The sequence below is a fragment of the Giraffa tippelskirchi genome, chromosome 12 (assembly GCF_054371585.1).
Source record: "Giraffa tippelskirchi isolate mGirTip1 chromosome 12, T2T-mGirTip1v1.2.pri, whole genome shotgun sequence".
In the NCBI taxonomy this organism is placed as follows: domain Eukaryota; kingdom Metazoa; phylum Chordata; class Mammalia; order Artiodactyla; family Giraffidae; genus Giraffa; species Giraffa tippelskirchi.
The window spans coordinates 5,514,278-5,538,896 of NC_137286.1; the positions used below are offsets into that span (position 1 = coordinate 5,514,278).

General features: G+C 51.2%; 1 protein-coding gene across 1 annotated transcript in view; it reads right to left on the reverse strand.

Moving 5' to 3' along the window:
* Nucleotides 1-24,619, reverse strand: part of CYP46A1 (cytochrome P450 family 46 subfamily A member 1) — a 28,714-nt gene extending 4,095 nt beyond the window's left edge. Inside the window, exons 1-11 of the mRNA XM_081549761.1 lie at nucleotides 24,270-24,619; nucleotides 17,525-17,605; nucleotides 16,717-16,798; nucleotides 13,968-14,041; nucleotides 13,435-13,521; nucleotides 8,918-9,056; nucleotides 8,074-8,184; nucleotides 5,942-6,092; nucleotides 5,753-5,815; nucleotides 4,463-4,535; nucleotides 635-719 (exon numbers count right to left, since the gene is read on the reverse strand). Coding sequence (XP_081405887.1) covers nucleotides 635-719; nucleotides 4,463-4,535; nucleotides 5,753-5,815; nucleotides 5,942-6,092; nucleotides 8,074-8,184; nucleotides 8,918-9,056; nucleotides 13,435-13,521; nucleotides 13,968-14,041; nucleotides 16,717-16,798; nucleotides 17,525-17,605; nucleotides 24,270-24,436 — 1,113 coding nt within the window. The 5' untranslated portion in view covers nucleotides 24,437-24,619. The remainder of the gene's footprint in view (nucleotides 1-634; nucleotides 720-4,462; nucleotides 4,536-5,752; nucleotides 5,816-5,941; nucleotides 6,093-8,073; nucleotides 8,185-8,917; nucleotides 9,057-13,434; nucleotides 13,522-13,967; nucleotides 14,042-16,716; nucleotides 16,799-17,524; nucleotides 17,606-24,269) is intronic.

Genomic DNA, 24,619 nt, shown 5'->3' on the forward strand with positions numbered 1-24,619 from the left:
TGATTAGAGACAGATGTCAGGAGAACCCCCATGGAAAGTGCCAGAAGCATGTCCCAGACCCTTCTCTGCTCCCATTCATGGCGCTGCATGTGTGCCCACAGCCAGACTGGGTCCCCAGCCCCTGTAAGGTTAGCCTCATCTCCATGTCCAACCCCTCATGGGACTGAAGGGGAAACTGAGGCCCGGGGAGGGGGTTGAGCAAAGCCACCGCGCCAGGAGCCAGGGTTCCCGCTAAACCGGGGCCCCCACCATTCCGAGGACCCAGGGCAGCTGGAGGAAGGCCTCTTCCTGTGCTCTGTCGGGGACTGGATGGGACTCTGCCGGCCAAGACTGGCCCCCTGGTGGAAAGTCTAAGACTTTTGGAACCCAGGCTCCTTGGGAAACTCGAACACAGCACCTTTGACTAATGGGCTGATTTCCATATTGGGATCACCTGGGAAGCGTTAGCCATGCCCCCAGCGGCTTAATATCCTTGGTCTGGAGCAGCCTGGACACAGGCAGGTCTTTAACCTCCCAGGGGATTCTCAGGTGCCAGGACACTGGAGAATCCCTGTCCTATAGGGTCCAGGGAGGCAGCAAGCCTGGTCAGTGAATCACCCACCTCTGCCCAGAAGCTTCTCTCCCACCCCCACACCTGAGACAGGTACTGCAGTCTCCCCAGGTCCTCGCAGTCAAGGTGCCTCTTGGACCCAATGACCTCGTCCACCTCGGCCTGCAGCCTGTCGGTCAGACAAAGACAAGTTCGTCTCCAAGGGGAGAGGTCCCCACCTGAGTGTTAAGAGGGGGCATGGCAGGAAGCGTGAGGAGAGAAGCCTGGGGCCCCCCAGTGCACACACTGCCCACGGGCCCTGTTCTTGGAGGAACCACCACGTCCAAACCCAGATGCCCAAGCAGTTGGGAACTACGTTTCCCGCCCTCAAAACATTCACCCATCATTGTGTGCTGCTTGGAATCAGCTGCAGGAGGTAAACCACCTCAGAACAGGGTCTTTGCACAAAGGTGCCTATTTCATAAATGAAGATTAAATTCCATATCTTTGTTTGGAAGACTTAATATTATATTGATGCCCATTCTCTCAGGATTATAAATTGTCTTTATAATAATAATTATTCTCAGAATCCCATTCTATCAAAAATATAAATTTGATGCCATCCTTATGAAATGCAAGTTGAATTTTCTTTAGACATTGAAACAGACAAGAGAAGCACAAAGAGGCCTATTTTAGTTGGGCTCAAAGTAGCTGGAAACAGTAGCATGAACGATATAGGTACCAGCCTTAGGATGAGCACGGTAGCGCCTGTTATACAGAGTGAAGTAAATCAGAAGGAGAAAAACAACTGTCATATATTAGTGCATACACATGGAATCTAGAAACATGGTACTGATGAACTTATTTGCAGGGCAGCAGTAGAGATGCAGACATAGAGAACAGACTTGTGGACACAGTTGGGGAAGGAGAGGGTGGGACGAATAGAGAGAGAAGCATTGAAACATACATGTTATCGTATGTAAAACACATAGCCAGTGGGAGTTTGCTATTTGATGCAGGGGGCTCAAACCTGGTGCTCTGTGACTACCTAGAGGGGGTGGGGTAGGGTGGGAAGTGGGAGAGAGACTCAGGAAGGAGGGGACATGTGAACACCTATGACTGATTCATGTTGATGTACGGCAGAAACGCACCCAATACTGTAAAGCAATCATCCTCCAATTAAAAATAAATAAATTTTAAACAATAACATGTAGCAGTGCAAGCGGACCTGGACCACTTCCTACCCATGCTGGAGGCAGACGGTAACAAGGGTTGTGAGGATGTGGAGAAACCAGAACCCTTGTACACTGTTGGTGAGAATGTAAAATCGTGCAGCTGCTATGGAAAATGGTATGGAGGCTGCTCAAAAAATTAAACACAGAATTACCATGTGATGGTAATCCCACTTCTTGGTGCTTGGTGCTTAATACCCAAAACAACTGAAAGTTGGGTCTCAAATAGATTATTCGCACACCGACGTTTGTAGCAACACGATTCACAATAGCCCAAAGCTGGAAGTCACCCAAGTGTCCACTGATGGATGAACGGATAGGCAAGAGGTGGCCCGTCCGTACGATGGAGTATCACTCAGACTTACAAGGGAAGGGCACCCCTGCGTGCTGCCACATGGCTGAACCTTGAGGACGTTATGCTGGGTGAAAGAAGCCAAGCAAAAAGAACAAATACGGTGTGATTCCACTGGTATGAGGTACCTGGAGGAATCAGATTTACAGAGACAGGAAACAGAATGGTGGTGGCCAGGGGCTGGAGGAAGGGAGGCAGGGAGTGAGGAGTTAGTCCTTAATGGGGACAGTTTCTGTTTGGGATGCTGGAACGTTCTGGGGATGGATGGTGGGGATGGCTGCCTGACTGTGACTACTTAATGCCATTGGACTGCACACTTGAAAATAGTTTAAATGGTAAACTTTATTATATATGTGATATAATATATATGATACACACACACACACACACACACAGCCACAATATTTAAAAAAGAATGACAGGGGAGGGGGGCTTGGGGGAGGATGGATACATGTATATGTATGACTGAGCACCTTCAGCGTTCACCTGAAACTACCACAACATTGCTAGTCAGCTATACCCCATACAAAATAAAAAGTTTAAGAAAAAAAAGAATGAATGGACTTGGGGAGAGGTTGCAGAAATGTGGGGCAAGGTCGTGATAATATACATGGTGAAATTCAGGAATTAACCATGAACGGTCACTGGGCGGATGGGGGCAGCGCAGGTGGATTTATTGTTGTTGATTTTTCGCCCGTGCCCTGTGGCATGTGGGATCTTAGTTCCTTAACCAGGGATCGACCCCACACCCCCTGCATTGGAGTGCAGAGTCTCAACCACTGGACTGCTAGGGAAGTCCCTCGACTTATTATAATAATTAATTAAACTTTTCCATTTATTCCAAATTTTTAATAAATACTATTATGTATTTTCATTTGATTTATTTTTATAATTATATTTTTATTATGTATTTTTAAACACCAGTAAGCTACAATTGACCCTTGCACAACACAGGAGTTGGGGCACCGACCCTCCGCATAGTCAAAAATCTGAGTATAAGTTTGGACAATCGGCCCTCCGTGTCCGTGGTTCCACATCTCTGGACTCAACCCACCGGGGACCGTGTGGTGCTGGAGCCAGTACTGAGTGGAAGAAATCCACGTATAAGGGGGCCCCACAGTTCAAACCCTGTTGTTTGAACTGGGATTCAAACAGGGATTTTTCAGGCTCGAATACTGGAGTGGGTTGCCATTCCCTTTTCCAGGGGCTCTTCCCTACCCAGGGATGGATCTCATGTTTCTTGCATCTCCTTCACTGGCAGGTGGATTCTTTACCACTAGTGCCACCTGGGAAGCCCTATGTGTTACTTTATATTCCCAGGCAGTCGTTCAGTCTGCTCTTTCTGCTGGGGATAACAACCGTTGCCCCAACGGGCCCTTCCCCTCGCCCCCAGAGCTCCCAGCCCCCAGCCTGTCCTTGGGGTTTGGCTCAGCCCATCTGGGCCCCAGTCCTTGAGGGACCCTGTCTGTATTTAAGGAAACCAACGGCCCTGCTCAAATGCCACCTCCCCAGGGAGGCCTGCCTTTGTCTCGCCAGCTGAAGACAAGCGCTCCCTCAGCACTGTGCTGGGAATTCGGTTCAGTCCTCAGTGCCAGCCCCGGAGAGGCCCTGCACACACCTTGGGAGGGAAAGAGCCAAGGCCCCGCCCTCTTGGAGCTTCCGGTTTCACGACTGAAATAGACTCAAAGCAGACGGTCCGAGGAGAAGGTGCATGTGTGAGCGGGGAGCAGGCAAGGAGGGGAAACAGAGTGGCTGCTTTTGGGGTCAGAAAGGTTTTGGGAGGGGGAAGGGGGTGAGGGGAGGGGAAGGTAGGCAAGGGGGAGGGGGAGGAGGGAGGAGGAGAAAGGGGGGAGGAAGGGGGAGGGGAGGAGGGGGAGGGGAGGAGGGAGGAAGGAGAAAGGGGGGAAGAAGGAGGAGGGGAGGAGGGGGAGGGGAGGAGGAGAGGGGAGCAGGGAGGAAGGAGAAAGGGGGGAAGGAGGAGGGGAGGGGGAGGGGAGGAGGGGAGGGGGAGGGGAGGAGGGGAGGGGGAGGGGGAGGGGGAGGGGAGGAGGGAGGAAGGAGAAAGGGGGAAGAAGGGGGAGGGGAAGAGAGGGGGAGAGGAGGAGGGGAGAGGGGAGGAGGGGGGAGGGGAGGAGGGGGGTTCTCCAGGAGAAAAGCAGGAAGAGGAGCTTCTAGAAGTAGGAACAGCATGTGCAAAGACCCTGGGGTAAAGGGGAGCAGGGCTCACTGAGCCGGGCTGGGGGGGCTCAGCCGTGGGAGGTAGGAGCAGGTGGCCCTCTGGGAACCAGATGTCAGACAGCCCCCTTCACCGACCTCAGGGGGACCCCACCCCACCTCCCCTCCCCATACCTCGCCAAGATCTCGGGCTGGCGTGACAGCTCCATCACCGTGAATGCCAGGTGATTGGCAGAAGTCTCGTGACCTGCGGGGACGGAGGAGAGTGGCAGCCCCATGTGGCCTCCAGGTCTGCGGCTGGCCCTGCCCGCCGGGCCTCTGAGACCCCGAGCCCCGAGAGGCAGTTCCAGGCCTTACCTCTCCCCCATGGCTGAGCCAGACCTACAGATACAGAGACAGCCATCCAGCGTCACACCCGGTGCCACCCAGCGCAGGCAAAGGACCAGCCTTCACCCCCATGCATCCAGGTATCACACCCTGGAAGACCTTTCCTCCAACCCTCCTTGGGCCTCACCTGGCCTAGAAGGATATTTCTCCCCATTTTGAGGAAGAGCAAGCTGAGGCTGAGAGGAATATGTCTCTCTCGGGTCACACAGCAGGAGGGGCAGAGCTGGGACTCAAGCAAAGCAAGGCTTTCAGGGCCAAGGCCCGTGACCTGCCTAAGCTGCGGGCACCAGCTCCTGAGGTCTGGAGAGGGTACATCTCCTGTCTGGTCACCATGGAGAGCTTCTAACTGGGACCAGATGAGTCTGGGCAATCCCTGAGGGCTTCTCTGAGGAAGAGACACCTGCGGGATCGCTGAAGGGTGAGGAGGAGTTTTCCAGGTGAAGGACAATGCTCAAGAAGTATTTGATGAGCAAACGAATCAACATGCTTAGCGTGTCTTCTGGTGCTAATCTACCGAAGGCCTCGCCACCAATTCTGAGTAAGGCAGAGCCTTGCATTCACGTAGCCAAGCTCTCCTGAGCCCCCAAAGGCAGTTTCACGAAACTTCACAATTGCCAGCTCCTTAACCAGGTGCGTTAAGGAGTTAACCAGGTGGCTGATGCAAGTAGCTGACTCATTGGGAAAGCCCCTGATGCTGGGGAAGATTGAGGGCAGGAGAAGAAGGGGGAGACAGAGGATGAGATGGTTGGGTGGCATCACCGATTCAGTGGACCCGAACTTGGGCAGACTCCAGGAGATGGTGAGGGAGGCCTGGTGGGCTACGGTCCACGGGGTCACAAAGAGTCGGACATGACTTAGCGACTGGACAGCGACAGCAACCAGGTGAGGGGGGGGCCACCAAGAGAGCCTCCTGGGCCTCTCCAAGCAGCAAGAGAGGGAGTCTGCTCCCCTCACCCCAGCCCACCCCAGAGTAGAACTCTGCTCAGCCTGTCTAAGACCACCTCTGAGTCAGGTAGTCCATGGTCCCCAGCGTTCCTGAAAAGCTCGGAACCCTTGGTGGCCACTGAAGCTACAGACCAGCGATGAAGAAGGTGACGAAGTTGTCCAGCAGGATCTCGTCGTCCTGGGCCCCTTCTTCAGCTGAAAGACAAGGCGCATCTCAGGGCCCCGGGAGCCCGGTCCCCTCTCCCCTGTGATGGGTCACCCTGGCCGGGGAGGGGCACCCCCACCCCACCCCCCTCCCGGGGCCTGGCTGAGCCCCGGCACCTTTGAGGATCTGCGTGAGGATGTCGGCCGGCACGTCCTCCCCCCTCTGCAGGGCCTCGCGCCGCCGCTGGACCCACTCCTTGCCGACCTGGCGCAGGAAGCGGACACTCTCCCGGGTCTCCCGAAGCTGCTTCCACTTCCCCGGCATAAACTGCAGGAGAGTTCCCGCTCCATGTCAGTGTGCTCCCCCCAACTCCCCTGGCCCCCCAGTTCCAAAATGACTTCAGAAATCCACAGCAGGCTAGGAAGTCAGAAGAATCTGGGAACATTCTAGAAAAGACCAAGTAGCCAGACTTTATCAAGATGGTGGGCTAAGCCCAAGCACTGGCTTCCCCTTCCTGCCCTGAATCCCTAGAAATGTTGGGAAAGATGCCTTAAAATATTCATGGACCACTGGAGACACAGACATATGGACAGATGGGGAGTTGAGGGGGGCGGCGGTGGTGCTGGGGGTGGGGGGAGGAAGAAGAGGGTGGGATGTATGGAGAGAGTAATCTGGAAACATACATTTTCATATGTAAAATAGGAATTTGCTGTATGACTCGGGGAACTCAAAGCAGGGATCTGAAACAACCTCCAGGGGTGGGAGATTCAAGAGGGAGGAGACGTGTATACCTATGACTGATTCATGTTGATGGTTGGCAGAAACCTACACAAGACTGTAAAGCAACTGTCCTTTAATTAAAAATAAATTAATCATTTTTTAAAAAAAATCCACGAAGGACTGGAAAATAGGAAAGGATTCCTGGGGAAACTTCCCTGGTGATCCAGTGATTAAGATTCTATGCTTCTTCCACTGCAGGGGGTGTGGGCGCAATCTCTGGTCAGGAAACTATTAACAAGATCCCATGTGTCGTGGGTGGTATAGCCAAAAATAAATTTTATATATATATATATATATATATATATATTTTTTTTTTTTTTTAAGGATTCCTGAAGGATGGATACTGTTAGGATTGCACTGAAGGCGGAAGGGACAGAAGCCAGAGGGAAGTGGAGTGGAAGTAACTGCCAACAGATGCAGTGGCATCGGGATTCTAAGCACAGAGTCTGAAGTCCCAGGGAACAGGAGGGCATCTGTCTGGGAATCAGCTCAAGTACTGTAGCTGAGCGTGACCCTATGGGGTCTTCCCAGAGCAGAACCCAACCCCTCCTGCCCCCTGCCATCCTCCACCTGCCTCTGGTGTATAGGAAAACCTTAGCCTCCAAGGTCTTCTCCGAGTTCCAAAGGTTAAATTTAATCAGAGAAGTGAGAAAATGCAGGAAGAAAGGAAAGCAGCCAAGGAAGACAAAATAAAAATAGTTTAGCCATTAAATAAAGTCAAGGACATTTAGTTCCTCCTCAAGGGCTATAGATAATATTGGGAGCCATATCTTTTGAGCTGTTTTGCAGATACTTCCTCTGGTGGAGGAAGTTAACAGTATGCTGCCCATAGGCATGTAGACCCCAGACCAGACAGAACCAGAAGTTTGATAATGTTGCTTCCTGATTACCTCACCACCAGTCAGTCAGAAGAATATCCACAAACTGATCTCACCCCTCACAACTCCTCTCCCTCTCTCTGTCTTTGAAAACATTTCCCTGAAAGCCTTAGTGGAGTTCAGGCTTTTTAGGCACTAGCTGCCTAGACTCCTTGCTTGGTGCCCTGCAGTAAACACTGCACTTTCCTTTACCACAACCCAGTATCAATAGATGGGCTTTACTGTGTGCAGGCAAGCAGACCCAAATTTGGTTCAATAATAGTACCACCTTTTCCCCCTCCTTCTTCCTTCATGCCTGGAACAAGGAGGTGATAGCTGGAGCTGCAGCAGCCATCTTATAACAATGAAGTGGTGTACTAAACACATTGGAACAGAAAGATAGAAAAACCCAGGAATATCTGACATTGTGGAGTCATCACTGCCATCCTGGGTTACCTGCTTCAGGATCATTTTACATAAGAGAAAGATTTACTCCTAATTTTCTTAAACCACTTTGATTTTCTGCCTCTACTTTAGGGGATGCATGCAAATCCTGACTGATTCAGAAGTCACTTCAGACATATCAGAACTCAAAACCCATTCTAGAAAAAAAAATCACCAGAGGAGGTGCTCCAGCAAAGGAGGACAAGACAAGCCATGATGGCTGGTACCTTCGCCAGAGTGTTCCGGGATGCGCTGATGCCCTCCAGGATCAGTTTTACTTTCCGGGACAGAGGCTTCTGGGCACCCAGCAGCATGCTGGTCTCCATCCCAAAAGCTGCCTGGGGGGAGAGAGAAGGGTGAGGTCACATGTGGGGGATGGGAGGACTGAAGACCCAGGGCAGAGCCTGGGCAAGCGTTGCGTGCACTGTGTCATCGCCTCCTTACGACAACCTGCGACAATCCCGACCCTGTGGGATGTGGTAGGATTAAGTGGCACATAATAGCCACTCAGTGAACCTAGGCTTCTTTCCTTGACAAGACATGTTTCCCCTGAAATGCAGCCTTCCTTGGGTGTTTATTCTAAACCTAGCCTCCCAGTGAATTTTTGAATGGTGACAACTCCTCACTCATTATGCCTGCACTCCAACTTTTACCTGGGTTTGAAGTTATCTGGGCCCTTGCTGGGATGGCCAGGGTGGTAAAAAGCCAAGCCATACTCCATGGCAGGAAGGAGCCTGGGGGAGGAGGGTTGCCAAGGGGGAGGTAGGCTTGGGCTGAGAGTCAGGCAGACTTGAGATCCAGTCCTGGTCCTGCGACTGACCAGCCAAGGGCCAGTCCCCGTATTTCTTTGGGTCCATTTCTAGAGAATGAGTTAGTAGCTCCAATCTCACAACAGGTTGTTTTGAATGTTCAAGGAAATAAAGGAGATGACCCTCCCAGCCCAGAGAAGGGGTGGCTGATACGTGGGGGAGCAGGAGGGAGGGGAGGGAAGCAAGGAAGGGAAACGGGAGGGAAGAAGAGCCCATTGCTCGTGCGGCCCGCCTCACCCCCACCCCGCCATCCTCCCGTCACCTTGGCCAGGATGTCCATGGTGGCACAGGTCAGCATGTCCTGCATGGACACAGGGGTCTGACCATCCGCTTGGGCTTCCAGGATCTCCACCAGCTGTTCCGCTTTCTCATTGAACGTTCCCATCAAGCCAACCAGGGAGCTGGAGAAACAGCACAGGCATCAGCAGTCACTGGGACCAGCCCAGACCTGCAGATATCCTTTGTCCCCTCTCTGGAGGGAGACAGTGTGCAGAGTGGTGATGGGGGCCTCCCCCCAGCCTTTCCGGTCTCCCCACAAGGCCCAGCTCACAGGTTGGGGTTGCAATAATCAAACTAAGCCTTGGGGTTCACAATCCCCCTCCACTTAGGATGGCTTTATGCTTCTTTTAATGATTCCACATGTACCCTTTCTGCCACTGGGCCCTTCAACTCTGACTCCAAGGAGATGTGTAGAAACTCCAGAAGACAGTGGGGAGGAAGGGGAGAAAGGCCTCTGGGGCCTCCAAGAATCCGGGAGGTTTCCCCTCTGACCGCTCTGCTCACACCACCCACTCTCCTTATCTGCCCTACCCAGGCCACCGTCCGTAGCCCTTCATCATCCCATTTCACTCTCTTCCTTGAGCAACCACAGTGCCCGACAGAAATGAGTCTTCTGACCCAGAACTCTCACCCCACAGTGTCCCTGCCCCAGGATAGCTACCTGACTTGTCTGCCTGGCAAACAGTTTAGAAAGAGGTATGGAAAGATGTATCCCAAACTCACAAAAGTGGTATCCCTGAGGGGTTGGCAAGAGGGAGGATTGCTCCTTTGTACGTTACATATTTCTGATTTTTACAAAGAGAAAGTGCTGTTTTTGAAATTAAAAGTAATTTTTAATGTTAGCAATCTGGGTAAAAGGCATAAGAATGTTTTCTCTCCTATTCTTATTCTTGAAACTTATCTAGAAATTTGAAATTATTTTCGAATAAGAGGTTTTTAAAACCAGTAAAAAGAGAAAATTGTGGAAGAGAGAGAAAAAAAAAGAGTGACTTTTTTAGTTTGGAAAGACTATTAGTTCTTCATTTCCAATCAGCCAGCTCTACTTTGGTTTCCAACTCTAGTACAGGTCCTGGCATCCTTATGGTCACTACTGCCCCCATCCCATGTCAGCTGCATATCTTATTCTCTGTGGTCCAGGACTTTACTGAAAGCACCACTCTGATCTCATCCTTGCCCACCTAAAATCCTCTGAAGCATCCTGTTGCTCTCAGGAGGGAGGGGAAAACCCTCACCTGGGCCCAGAAGGCTGTCTGCTCTTGTTCATTCCCACCTGCCACATTGCTTTCCTGTTACAATGGCCTTTCATCTCCTCCAAAGCACAATGGTCCTTCCTGTCTCAGGGCCTTTGCACATGCTGTCCCCTCTGCCTGAGCTCTCTCCCCTCCCAGACTCAACCCCTACACTCCATTAGCACCTTAACATCTGCCTTCTCTCCAGATGGACACCCAAATGCCACATCCTCAGGAAAATGTCTCCTAAGCCTGGGTGGTGGTGGTGGTAGTTTAGTCACTAAGCTGTGTCCAGCTCTTTGTGACCCCATGGGCTGTAGCCCACTGGGCTCCTCTGTCCATAGGATTTCCCAGGCAAGAATACTGGAGTAGGTGGCCATTCCCTTTTCCAGGGAATCTTCTCAACCCAGGGATCGAATCCAGGTCTCCTGCATTGCAGACAGTCTCCTGCACTGCAGGTGGATTCTTTACTGACTGAGCCACCAGGGAAGCCCTCAATAGGTGCCCCCCAAAGTACTCTTGATTTGTTTCACACAACACTTACAAGTGGCTTGCAAGTATATATTAATTTGCAAGATTCCTTGTAGTTGTCTTTTTCTTTAAAAATGTCACATTCTAATTGACTATTTGGGTCCCATGGGACAGTTATCACACCAGTACTGAATCCCTTACAGCTACTGCACATACACAATATCAGACTGGAATGTTAGCAGGACAGTAAAGCCCCAACCCCTTGTTTATGATGGAGTGACTGGGACCAAGGCCTTTCAGTAAAATTAATACCTGGAAAAGCAGAAACTGGCAGTTTACTCTCATAATTTTATTAAAGGTAAATAATGATATTCTCTGTGTACAACGGCGGGAGATGAAACTCACCAGTGGTTCCTGCTTTTTACTCCCAGTAGTGAATTCAGATTCACCAAGGGTCACTGACACTTTCATAAACACAGGAATCACCCAAAGTTTCTTTCAAACAACTTTGTGAATTTTGTAATTCCAATAAAATGTAACTTAGACAACTACCTTATTGTGAAAATAAAAAATTAAAATAGTGGTGATGGTTGCGCTACCACATGAATATACTTAATACCACTGAGCTGTACACCTGAAAATGGACAAGATGGTACATGTGATGTTATGTGTGTCTTGCCACAATTTTAAAAATTTTAAATAAAAATATCTGTGAAAGCATTTAGTAAAATGTAAAGTGCAGTTCAAGCGTGAGGTTCAGTGTGCTACAGAGAGTCCACCAAGACAATGATGTCATGAGCTCTGTGAGCGGCCACGTGATTAGAATCCATGTCCTCCGATGACCTCAAAGCTTCCTGCGGGCAGGACTATGTCACGTTGACTGGCCTTCATAACCCTGGTGTTTAGCACAAGTATCTATTCAATAAATGCCTCCTCCTAGTAGGCATTTATCATTCCTGGAAACTTTCCAGTAAAACCAACACCATTCCACGCATTCATTCACTTTAGGGACGTTCCTGGAGGGTCTGTGAAGGGCCGGGTGCCAGGCTGGGTCCAGGGGTCCAGGGACAGCGTGCGTCTTCTGCCTTTAAGGGCCTGACATCTAGTGGGGGAGGCAGACTGAAAGAGAAGCATTGCAGCGGATGTGATAGGAGCCATGACGGAGACATGACCTCAGTCTTAGGAGGTCAGGCAACACGTCCCCAAGGCAGTGACATCTTAGCTGGGTATCAACGGAGGCACAGGAATTCCCTGGGGTGACACAGAGGGCAGGGGGGTGGCAGCAACATAGGCAGAGATGCCAGAGAGAACCCAGCAGTTCCAGAAAGCTGGAGGCGAAAGGGTCCAAAGGTTGGCGGGGGTCTCGGGAGCAGATTGAGGGCAGTGAGGTCTGACCTCCATCTTTCAGATCATAGGGAGCCACTGAAGGCTTCAGGACAGGGGAGAGATACGGTTAGATCTGAGTCAGTAGGATCTCCTGAGGGTGGTGAGGTGGACACATCGGAGCAGGGAGACAGGAGGCAGGGAGGCCAGGGAGGAGGCTGGAATAAAACTCTAAGTGAAAAGGTTTATGTGGTCGTCGCTCAGATTTATACTAAACAGTAACTTCATAGTGGAGAAGCCTGGAGGACGCCCTCTGAAGCAAGCAAGCAGTTAACATCTCCAGCAAAGGGACGAATCAGTACAAGCTTCCCCATACGACACCCTCAGGAGGACACAACGTTACTCCTGGGCCATTCCTGCCAAAAAGGCACAACCCGAGGGTTACTGAGCAAGAAACAGCAGACAGACACAGTTGAAGGAAATTCTGCAAAATCGGCCAATAATCTTAAGGTCAAGAAATTCAAAGAAAGACTAAGAACTGTTCTAGAACAAAGGAGGCTAAAGAGATATGGTAACTAAATATAACACGTGAACCTGGACTAGATCCTAGATGAGGAAAAAATAGCTGTCATTACACAAATGACAAAATTTGAATATGGATTGTGGATTACTCAATACTCTGTTGGAGAAGGCAATGGCACCCCACTCCAGTACTCTTGCCTGGAGAATCCCACGGACGGAGGAGCCTGGTAGGCTACAGTCCATGCGGTCGCTAAGAGTCGGACACGACTGAGCGACTTCACTTTCACTTTTCCCTTTCATGCACTGGAGAAGGAAATGGCAACCCACTCCAGTGTTCCTGCCTGGAGAATCCCAGGGACGGCGGAGCCTGGTGGGCTGCCATCTATGGGGTCGCACAGAGTCGGACACGACTGAAGCGACTTAGCAGGGCAGGGCAGCAATACTCTGTAACAGCCTATATAGGAAAAGAATCTTAAAAAGAGTGAATACGTGTATATGTACAATCGATCCACTTTGCTCTACCCCTGAAACTAATACAATGTCAATCAATCATATTCCAATACAAAATTTTAAAAACAGAAAATAAAAGTAAAAAAAGTTACCCACAAATGAAAACGACAATAAATGAAGAAGTCCAGATGAGGAGAGATGAGATCTGAACCAGGGGAGTGGCTGGTGGGCAAGGACCCCCACACCTCCCAGCACTGAGGTCATTCAGCTCCTGATGTTCACAAAGCACGTGGGAGCCTCTGTACTCCCGCCCGCCCCCCGCCCCCAGGCCTGCCTGTCTTTCTCTCTGATCAGTAATGCCGTGTCCTTCTTCTCTCCCTTCAGCCCAAGTGAGGCCCCTTCAAATGAAGACGCACCTTCGCTAAGCCCGCCGGGCTGGGAGCCCAGCACCACCTCTGAGCAACCAGCCATGACCCCACGGGGGCCCATCTGCGGCTACACTCACCTCCGGCTGAAGGCCAGGTCCATGACCCTCCGCTGTTTGTGCCAGCGCTCATAGTCACATTCGGACACCAAGCCTTGGCCAAACAGCCTGCAAGAGAGACAGACGCTTGATGTGAGAAACGAGGTGAAGAAATGAGAACTGACTACCTGACGGGGTCATCTCACCTTTCATTGCTGATGATGAGAATGTCCTGGAACCAGACAGTGGTGACGATCACACACGAGGAGAATGTACCAGACCCAGTGTGGTTAAGAAGGTAGATTTTATGTGATGTGAATTTTACCATGACAAATACGTAAGAAACGGGGTGACCATGCGTTCCAACCTCATGACCCCCCGTATTTCCACCCACCACCTAGAGGGGAAGGAGGACAGGGAAGGTGCTGATGTCAAGAGCGGATGGCCCCTGTTGTGTGCCCAGTAGCCAGGGTATTGGGACTGAATGGTACATCCAACGTTCTGGACCCCGTGGACTCTCCACTCGCAGCCAGAGGCTCTCCCAGGCTGCCCCTGGGCCCCTCCTTGAATCCTACCTCTCGCCAAACACAGTCTGGATCGCGTGGTACATCTTGGAGTCCTTGTTGTACTTGGTTGACATCAGGAACTTCTAAATATCCCCAAAAAAGCAACATGAGTTTGTGCCCCCATGAGAGGCTGCAGAGGACTCAGCAGTTTTCTGGGCTCTTGTGAAACACACCTCCGAAAAGTCACCCTGAGCTGAGTGCCAGCTACAGTGGGAACACCCTCATGTGTGATCTCACCTACTTCCTCTGGAAGTCCTGTCTTTCCGGGATGAGAAAAGTGGGGCACAGAGGGGTGAAGGGATTTTTTTCCTGTGGTCACACAGCTGGGGAATGATGTCGGGGAGGGGGCTTCCTCACTCCAATGCCCACGCTCAGGAGCCCACACCCAGGAGCCCACACCACACCACCTTGCACAGTGGCTAAAACAAGAAAAGGCATGGGCTGCTCTGAAACCAGAATAGGGAAGGGGGAAAACCTGGTAGGAGGGTTTCTAGGACACAGGAGAGGCAATCAGCAAAGATTCGGTGTTGTTAGTGCCAACCCAAACATGGAAGTCAAGGAAGGCTTCCTGGAAGAAGGGTCCACTTCCTCACCAAGAGCAGGATGGTAGCAACAGTAACACTAGCAAACAGCTTTGGAGGCAGCACTGCCCAGGGTTTGACAGCTCAGGCTGTGGACTCTGCTGGCTTAAATTTGAATCTGGGCTCAAATATCTTTCTTCTACCACTTGCTAACTCTATGACCCTGGGTTAGTTACTCACCTCCTCTGCCCGTTTTCTTATTTTACAAGATGGGAATCAGGAGAGTGCCTGCCTGGTAGGATTGCTGTGAGAGTAAATTAGTTCTACATGAAAAGCATGGAGAATGGCACCTGGCACATAGCAGGTGTTCTATAAGTGCCAGAGCACGACAGCATCCCGCTATTCATTTAATGCCCAATCAACCCAAAGATGTGGGTGGCATTTCTATACTCTTCTTACATCTAGATGAAAAACTGGCCCAAGGTCACAGACATGGTAAATGGTGGACAGAGGATTTGAATTCAGGCAATTTGATGAAGTCCAGCAGTCTTTCAAGGAATAAAACTAACATGGTTGGGAAAAAAACCTCTTGCTAATCTGTTCAAGAAGATAAAACTGAAATTGTTATTCTCGGGAACAAAAGAGAACAACACCACAGAACTAGTATACATGATAAAGATAATAAAGAAATATGGCAGACAACTTTATGCTAGTAATTTCAACAATTTAGAAGAAATAGGCAAGTTCCTTGAATGACACAAAACTTAAGAAAATATAAAAAAATCCGAATGACCATATATCATCTTAAAAATTAATTGTATAATTTAAAGAAAACAGAAACACTTCCCTTAAACAAAATGACAAGCCTAGATGGCTTCACCGGTAAGTTCTATCAAATGTTCAAGGAAGAAATAACACTACTCCTATACAGACTCTTTCAAAAAACAGAGGAGAGCAAACATTTCCCAGCTCATCTTATGAGGCCTATTAACCTGATTCCAAAGTCAGGGATCAAGAAGAGAATAAATATAGAAACAAAAGTTTTTAACAAAAGATGTGTAAATTGTATCCATGTAACCAGGAACAAATTGTTATCAGGCCCAGGAATGCAAGGTTAGTTTAACACTTGAATGCTAGTCAATGTAATTCATCATGTTAATATATATCTTTCATCTTCTTTACTCATTGAACATCATGAAGGTCTTGTGTATGGTTTTTGGTAGCATGCTTTAAAAAGTCTTAAACTGTGTCTGAATTTGCAATGAGTTTTTAAAAAATAAATAAATAAATAAAATGACTTTTAACATTCTGTTAGAGACATCATGGTCATTCAACTTGTCTCATGATCGAGACACAGAGTTGTGTTTTATCCCTCTTCATCACCACAGTCACTCTCCAAGCAGAGTACCACACCCACAAGTCAGCTTGGAACCCACTAGGAGAATAACAGCACCATCATTTACTGAGCGCTTGCTGTGCACGAAGCATGGGCTGGACGGCTCACATACATTATTTCAGCTCCATTCTTATAACCATCTGCAAGATTGGCAGCATCCCTATGTGACAGACAAGGAAACGATGGCCCAGAATGATAAGGTAAATTGTCCGAGGTTCCATAGCCAGTTGGTGGAAAAGCCCAGCTCTGCCAACTTCAAAGTAGACTATCTGATGGCCATTCTTTGTGCCAGCATGGCAGACGTGATCCTGCACATACTATAGGCCAACTAATGCGCCTGTTTTTGTTTCCTCACTTCCAAGATGAGGAACAGAAAAAGTCCCTACCGATTAAGTGGGTTCATAATTGTAAAGTACACAGAAGTGCATGCTGAAGCAAATTTTGACCCTTTATTTGTCCCTTTATTTGTTAAATAAATGGATCAACATTTCTTTCTCATCAGAGCCATAAAAGAGAGGGGTTATAGCCCCACCTTGCAGAGGAAGGAACTGCTAAGAGAGGTGGACTAACTAAACGTATGTGTACCAGTTCCCAACCCAGAAGAGTCTAACAATAACTCACTGTCCACATGAAACAGCTCTGCTTTAAGAGCCCCCCGCCCACGGCTACCAACAAACGGTGGGTGGTTAGAGAGGAAGATGCTCTTCCCTTTGGGATCCTTGGGAAATCAGCCCAAATTCGTGTGACTCTGGAATGTTTCTCCCACAGTCCCTGGGGTAGCGTTTCGTGCATCCAACCAGGGAAAGGGCGGGCTCTCCTCCGAAACCACGCTTCTTCCTACCTTGACTGACTCGGGGCTTGTGACGATGACCGAGGTTTTGTGGAAGACATTGACCCGCACGACGGGCCCATACTTCTTAGCCCTGGAAACCAAAGTGATGCGAAGGAGGCTGTCAACTACCAGAGATGTCAGTATCATCAGATCAACCCAGGTTCAGCTGGAGAAACAGGGCATCCCATCCCAGGGGTGGGGGGCACTCAGCAGGGGTCTGGAGCCTAGGTTCTGCCTTGGTGCCAACTCTGCTGAATTACATCCCCCTCTGGCCTCAGTTTCCACATCCTTGAAAACAGGGTCCCTACTCTCCTCCTTTGCCCCAAAAGGTTGTGCTGTGAATCAAGCAATATCATGGCTTTGAGAAATGTAAAATCCCACCCCAAACACTAATGACTGTTACGTAGTCATCCACCCACCCAATTTACAGATGAAGAAACTGAGGCTCAGAGAGCTTCTGATGGCTGGTCTAAAGCCATGCCATTGGCTAAAGGGAGAACTTGCCTTCTTCTTTGTCTTCTTCTTCACTTTTTTGGCCATACCACATAGCATATGGGATTTTAGTTCCCCAACTAGGGATCGAACCCCTGCCCCCTTCATTGGAAACACAGACTCTTAACCACTGGACCACAGGAACTTCCCGGAGCTTGCCTTCTGAACCAGCCTTGTATGACTCTCTACCTAGAAGAGGAACTGCTGGGGGTGAGAATGGCCTGGGCCGGGGTGGGGAGTGTGTGCTGGACTGGGGGTGGGGGGAAGCTGGCCCATGAGGGGTGGGGGCTGGGGTAGGAGCAACAAATACCAAGTTAGGACCCACCAATCCAAAAACACATCTTGGAGCACACGGCCACAAACCTCATCCTTTTTCCAAAAGTAGGGGAGGTGTCCTAGAAGGAAACTAGAAGAAATGGGAAACATTAAGGTCTCTGGAAGTCACCATCAAAGACTGCTCCCTTCCCCGTAGGACCTTGTGGAGTCGGTGTTATCAGGCCCACTTCACAGATGGGAGGACTGAGGCACGGAGAGGTACAGCCCTGACTCAGGGTTACCAGGCAGGACGCAAATCCCAGTCTGACTGGCTCCAGAAGTTTTCTTAGAAAGACGGAGAAGAATAAAACAATCTCCCTGGTGCAGAAGTTGGGGGCTGGCATGAGGAATAATACTTTGGCCACCTGATGCAAAGAGCCAACTCATTGGATAAGACCCTGATGCTGGGAAAGACTGAAGGTAAAAGGAAAAGAGGGCGGCAGGGGATGAGATGGTTGGATAGCATCACTGACTCAATGGACATGAATCTGAGCAAACCTGGGAGACAGTGAAGGACAGAGAAGCCTGGCGTGCTGTAGTCCATGGGGTCACAAAGAGTCGGACACGACTGAGCAACTGAACCACAGTGGGGAATAACCTGAGACATTCACTGAGCATTTACTAAATTCCGGGCACCATGCTAAGCCTGACTCCATCTGAACTCCTCACACCTTCTGGAAGTAGGTCTGTTACTAACCCAGTTCATAGGCAGGGCAGCTGAACCTGGGAAAAAGAAGTCACCTGGCCCCAGGTGCATGGCTGGTACCCGAGTGCCCTGCAGCCCTTCTCACCGGGGCATATTTTGGTCACACTAACTCAGCAGTGTGATAACCAGATTGTAAACAAGCCTGTTTGGTGTCACTTTAGGCACATTTCAAGGTACCAGTGACTTCCTGTCTCCTGTTTAACTTTATTCCCATCAAGTTCACTTACTATAGCTTCCAGAATGGGTGATGAAAAAATTGCAATTGGGGTTTTCTGGGGCAAGGAACTCACATTCTCCTGGTGGGGGAGACAGAATGAATAAACAAATAAGTAAGTAAACAGGAAGTCAGATGGGAGAAAAATCAGAGTTGGGGGAAATAAAGAGAGCTGGGGATGGACGTAGGAGGGTTATTTTAAACAGGCAACATCACTTTAAGAAGGTGACATGTGAGCTGCAAGGAGTGAGGAACTCAGTCACACAGGTATCTGGGGGAGGAGCGTGTCAGGCAAAGGGAATAGCAGGTGCAAAGGCCCTGAGGTAGGAGCATGCTTGGTGAGTTCAAGGAACAGCGAGGAGGTGGTGTGGCTGGAGCAGAATGCTTGAGGGAAAGTGGTACAGGATGGGATCGCCAAGGATGGGGTTGAGATCATGTGCGGCCCTGTAGACTGTTATCCAAACTTTTGCTTTGACCTTGTTGAGGTGGGGGTCAAGGGAGGGTTTTGAGTAGAACAGAAATGGGATCTGGCTTGGGTTTTAAACGAACTGTCCTCACTGCTACAAGGCGGAGAGTAAACCGGGCAGGCAGAGGTGGAAGCAGGGGCACCAGTGAGGGGCTGTAAGTGGAGATGAAATGTCAGACTCTGAATGCATGAAGGTGGGTGGAGCCAAGGGGACCTGCTGATGGACTGGACGTGGGGTGTGAGAGAGGGGTCAGGGATGACCCTGGGGCTTTTGGCCTGGGCCACTGGGAGGCTGGCTGGAGCTGCTGTTCATCAAGGTGAGGAGGACCGGGGGGGCATGCTGGCAGCAGCAAACTCTCCATGCCCGTCCCCTGCCCTTGTCCTTGCAGGTGGGGGCTTCCGAGCCAGCCAGAGACCCTGCTCTGTGCTCTCTTGGCTCCGCCTGTGGGAGGGGCAGGCTGGAAATCCCAGCCCAGCAGCCCCTAGCCCAGCCCTCCATCAGTGACCCCCTCTCCCTCCACCTCCGGGCAGGGACGGGTCCCAGAGTTCCCCCGGGGGGTTGCATCTCAGTTGCCCCCAGAGGTAACTTGCTCTATCAGGCTTCTGACCTTCTCTCTCCAACCCCACCAGAATCACCTTCCCCAGACTGCTTACACGTCAACTCTCGTCTCAGGATGGGCATCTGGGAACCAGCCTGAGACAAGCGGATGAAACTGGGAGCCAGCCTTGGAGCTGCTAGGTGTGCGCTGCACATTTCACGTGGAAGGGATGCAGGCAGTCCCCTGAGACTGGCTAGAGCTGTCAGTGTGAATCCTCAGCAAAGAAGTGCGGTTTACAGACGGGTAGACCACAAGCGGTGGGTGCAGACAGAGAAGAAGTCCCAAGAGTGAGCCGCTGTTGGAGGGACAGATAGGAAGGGGACAACGAGCCAGGGAGATGGGGCAGGAGTTGCCAGGTGGGGAGGCCAGCGACAGAGAGGGGAAACCTGTGAAGACAAGCTCCAAGAGGTAGGAAGGGACTGGCCCTGCCCTGGGCTGCTGAGGGGCCAGGCAAGATGGGGACCAAGCACTGACCGAGCTGCCTAGCTCCACGGAGGTCACTGGGGCCTTGACCAAAACCCACGGGGTGGAGAGGTGGGGGTCAGAGCCCAGGGCGTGGGGGATTCAAACGAGAAGGGGAGGGGTGAATGGGGGCCAAAACCAGGCAGGCTTTGGAGGGGGTGTTGCCATGGGGGTGCAAAGCCAGGATGGGGGGGTGGCAGCTGGAGGGAATGAGGGGGAAGAGGTTTGTTTTACAGCCTATTATGTAAAAATAGGAACTACGCAGAAGAGATGGAAGAGTGATGACAGAAGAGATGGGGGTGCTGAGTGGCGGAGGTGGAGGGCGTCCTCGGCCAGGAGCACCGAGGTCCCAGTGGAGGGGGTGCAGGGCAGGGGGCCGCTGTGACGGCAGAACCCGGGAAGGAAGTTCGCTCAGGCTGCTCAGGCCAGAATAAAGGCTAAGCGTGTGCTGGCTGGAGGAGAGAGATGAGGGACTGTAGGATTCGGTGCCAGTGGCTGAATGGAAGGGAGTTCAGCGGGCCGCCAAACCCACTCGAGGGGAGTGGCTTTGAACTTACACCACGCCGCCTGCAGCAAGATGGACTGTGGACATCTCACATGACTGGCTTTACTTCCAGAATAATCCAGCATCCCTGGACACTCCCCAAAGTTGCATGTTTGGGGAGAATGCTTTCAGCTTTGAATCCCCTGAGCGAGAACAGAATCTAGACCCTCCTCACATCCCCAGGCCTGTCTGAGAGTCTCCATCCTAAGCAGCAGAGTCCAAAGCCACCTGGGCAGGAAGATGAGAGACACCTCAAGAAGGTAAAAGGCATGGAGTGGCGTGGGGTCCCCACTGCCAGGCAAGAAAGGAGTCTAAGGCCCGTTCCTCCTTGTTCCTACAGGGGGCGCCAGGGAGGCGAAGACGGAGCGCTGAGACCAGGCCTTAGAAATAAGCAGGCGAGGATGAGGGAAAGAGTGGAGGGAGACTCCTGGCACCGGGAGGGGGAGACAGAAGCCCACCTGGTGTGGCTCTGGTAGCAGATGGGATATGGCAGAGCAGCCCAGGGAGCGAGGGGCGGGCAAAAATGCCCCTCCCCTGCCTGGTGCCCAGCAAGCCTAGTTTCTGATAATCCCACGATGGGCACCGTGGGAATCTGAGTTTTCCAGTGGGCAGAGAAAGTGTGGGACACTTACTGGAGCAGAAGTTATCTGGAGGGCCCACTGTGAGGCCACCCAGAGGGGTGCAGGGAGCCCACAAAATGGTTCAGGGGTGGGCCACCCACTGGAAGTGAGGGTGAGGGGCCATGTATTTGCTTCCTGCCAGAGGGATGGGGGTGGGGGTGAGTGCTCAGCTGGGCACCCCAAGTCTACTAGATGCACCCCCCCAACAGAGCCAGCCATGGGTCTCCACCATTGCTGGGAAACCTCCAGCAACTGTTAGACTGCCCCCATGCCTGGCACCTTGGCAAGTAGGAGAGGGCAGAGAGAACAAATGTTGCCCAGGAGTTTTGAAAAAAAAAATTATTACAAAATAAAAACTGAGAGAGAGAGAGACTTTTCATTGTCAAGTTTACATTCATCCCACACTCCCGGGGGGTGGGGGTTGGGAGGGTGTGGGGCTGATAAGGAAGTTCAGAGTAGTGACAATATAGAAGTTACAGTGTCTGTGTGGGATCTGAACATGAGGTCTGTGTTTTCAGATGTTACATGGATTGTTGCAGTAGGATGTAATTTGTAATGAGCACACAGAATTGGGGCAATCAGGGAGGGTGTCGTGGAGGAGGGGGCATCCTGGTGACTCCTGCAGAATAAAGAGGATGAGGACTGGGGCTGGGATAACACAGCAGCTGCATCTTGCAGGGAAGAGGGTTCCCTGCCTGCAAGCTGGCAGAGCCCCAAAGCACAAGGGGTGAATGCCACTACTGGAAACTCAATACACACACAGATTTCTTGTCAACCGTGATGTTGCCAGTCATGGCTTAGGGACCCAAACTTTGAATGCCAAAGCATCTGATTTGTGCTAAAAAGAGGTTCCAGAACCTTACTTTAGTGCAGTTTTGTATTTGACCAGCAACCAATTTTTAATCCAAAATCTTTTGCACATGCACTGTTCAGTTGACCTCACTAGAATAGAGACCCCAACCCACATTATATCCAGCCTCCTCCCACTCCTCCACCCACCCACCCGCATCCCTGTAGGTCACATGTCAATTCTGCAGTATAAGATCTCAGGGAGAATCCAGGCATACAAGGGAAAGAAACACAGACACATGCTACTACATGGATGACCCTGGAAAACATTCTGCTAAGCTAAAGAAACCAGACACAAAGGTCACATATTGTATGGGTCCATTTATATGAAATGTCCAAAACAGGCAAATCTATGGAGACAGAGGCAAATTAGTGGTTGTCAGGGAGTTCGGGGGGATGAGGAGTGACAGCTAACGGGTATGGGGTTTCTTTCTGTGATGATTAAAATGTTCTGGAGCTAGCGGTGGTGGTTGCATAACTCTGTCACTATACTAAGAAGCACTGAATTGTACACTTTAAAGGGGGACATGTTACAACATACCTAATTTTATTTTTTTAAACACAATTTCAAATAATTGATGGGGTAGAGTAGCAGAAAGGGGCTTGATTTAAGTTCTGTCTTCTCAAGACACAGAGACTGGCCCAGGCCTGCAGTGTTTGAAGCACTTGGGTTTACAAGAAGGTCAAGTCAGGAGGAGGCCTATCTGAATGAGCGCAAAATTCACAATTCCAAGCTGTTGATGGCTGATTGGAAAACCTGAAAGGGTGACAGTGTACCTAACCAAAATGGCAAGAGACTTTTACCATCCATCCTGAATCAGAGTTTATCCAGGGTCTACTGTGCATGGACCAGGTACTGCTGAGCTCGGTGTCAGGGACACAGCAGTGAACAAGACAGACACAGGCCCATGGGAGAGACAGACACTTAACAAGAGGTTGCACCATTTGGGTGACTTTATAAAATGATCCTAATGTATTCGGGTGTGGGAGCAGGTAGGGCCTCCCTGAACAGTTGGCATTTAAGCCAAGCCTAGAAGATTGGGGAAGAATCATCTAGAAGGAGGGGGAAACACAGCTGTGAAGTAAGGGAAAAGGCTGGGAGAGGGCACCTGGGAGGACAAAGAGGCAGCAGGGAGAACATGCCTCCCTGTGTCCCCAGTCACAGAGATCTGTCCTGAATCCACCAAACAGTGACTCAGGCAGGGCATCTGGCATGCACTGGAGATGGATGCCTTCTAGAATGTTGGTATCCTGAGGTTTTACAAAGGGTGTTCTAATACCATGGTTTATTCATTCAGTCAACAAATATTTATTGAGCATCGCAAAGTGCCAGGCGCTGGGGATACACACGTGAACACACAGGATCTCTGCCCTCCCTGTGCTCACATTCTAAAGGGGGAGACAGTCAACAGGTGAACAGTCAACAGGTGAAAAGGAGGTAAGTTCGGGGGTGAGGGCCCCATTGAGGAGTTTGGAGCTAGGAGGTGGGCTTGGGGAACAGGAGGAGCCTGGAGGAGGGATGCAGCTGGGGTGGGTGGGTGCAGAAAGACTGAGGACAGCAGTGAGCAAGCAAGGGGAGAGAACAGTGGAGAGCAGGTTCTGAGAGCTCATCAGGGGCCTTGCTGGCTACAGAATGGACTTGATTTAGATTTAGTTCTGAAGTGATGGGAAGCTTCTGAAGCAAAGAAACAACACGTTTGATTTAAGCTTCAGAAAGGTAAGCTTCCGGTGGGGAGGGGGGAGGGAACGTGAATGGGGGTGAGAGCCGAGGATGGAATAGAAGTGCTAAGGAGAAGACAAAAAGGAGATACCAGGACAGAAACAGGGGAGAAAAAAGGGGGGGGGGTAATGTGACCAAAGCACAGTGTACCCCAATCCAGCTTGAGTGACCTCATCCAAGTCCCAAAGTTAAGAGCGCCCACTTTAAGAGCCAGGCTGACTCGGGTTTAAATCTAGGCTTACCAACTGTGTGACCTTGGGCAGGTGACTTTGCCTCTGTGCGCCTCAGTCTCCTCGTCTGAACGATGGGGTAACAATAGCGCCTACCTAACAGGGTTGTCGCTACCATCACGTTGTCGGGGCCCAGCAGAGCGCGGTGGGCGCCGAGCAGCTGCTGCGGCTGTGAGTAATTTGTTACTAAGAATAGTTAGCGCCCCTCTCCTGGCCGCCGTTTCCAAGCGGCCGCGCGCAGTGGCAAGGTTGGACCCCCAGCCCGGATGCCAGCTTGGACGCGGTTCCTCGACCCCCCCAATCCAGCGCCCCATCCAGGCCCCCGCCCCCACTCCCCCCGCTCACCTGGGCCGCGGCGGCCCGGGGATGTGCTCGTAGCGGCTGCGAGCGCGGTGCACGAAGGTGCAGCAGAGGCCGAAGACTACCAGGACGGCGCTGCCAAGCAGCATCAGCAGCCCGGGGCTCATGGCTCCCGGGCCGGCCTGGCCGGGGTCGGGGTCGGGGCCGGGCATGGAGGGGGCGGGAGGCCGCTAGCCGACTCAGCTGTCAGAGCCGCGCGCCGCCTCGGCCCCAGGCCCGGCGCGACCCAGCACCGCCCCCGCCCGCTCGACTCCGCCCCCGCCAGCTCCGACCCCTCCCAGGGCGTTTGGTCCCCGCCAACCACGTCTCCGCCTCCGACTCCAGCTCTCGGGGCC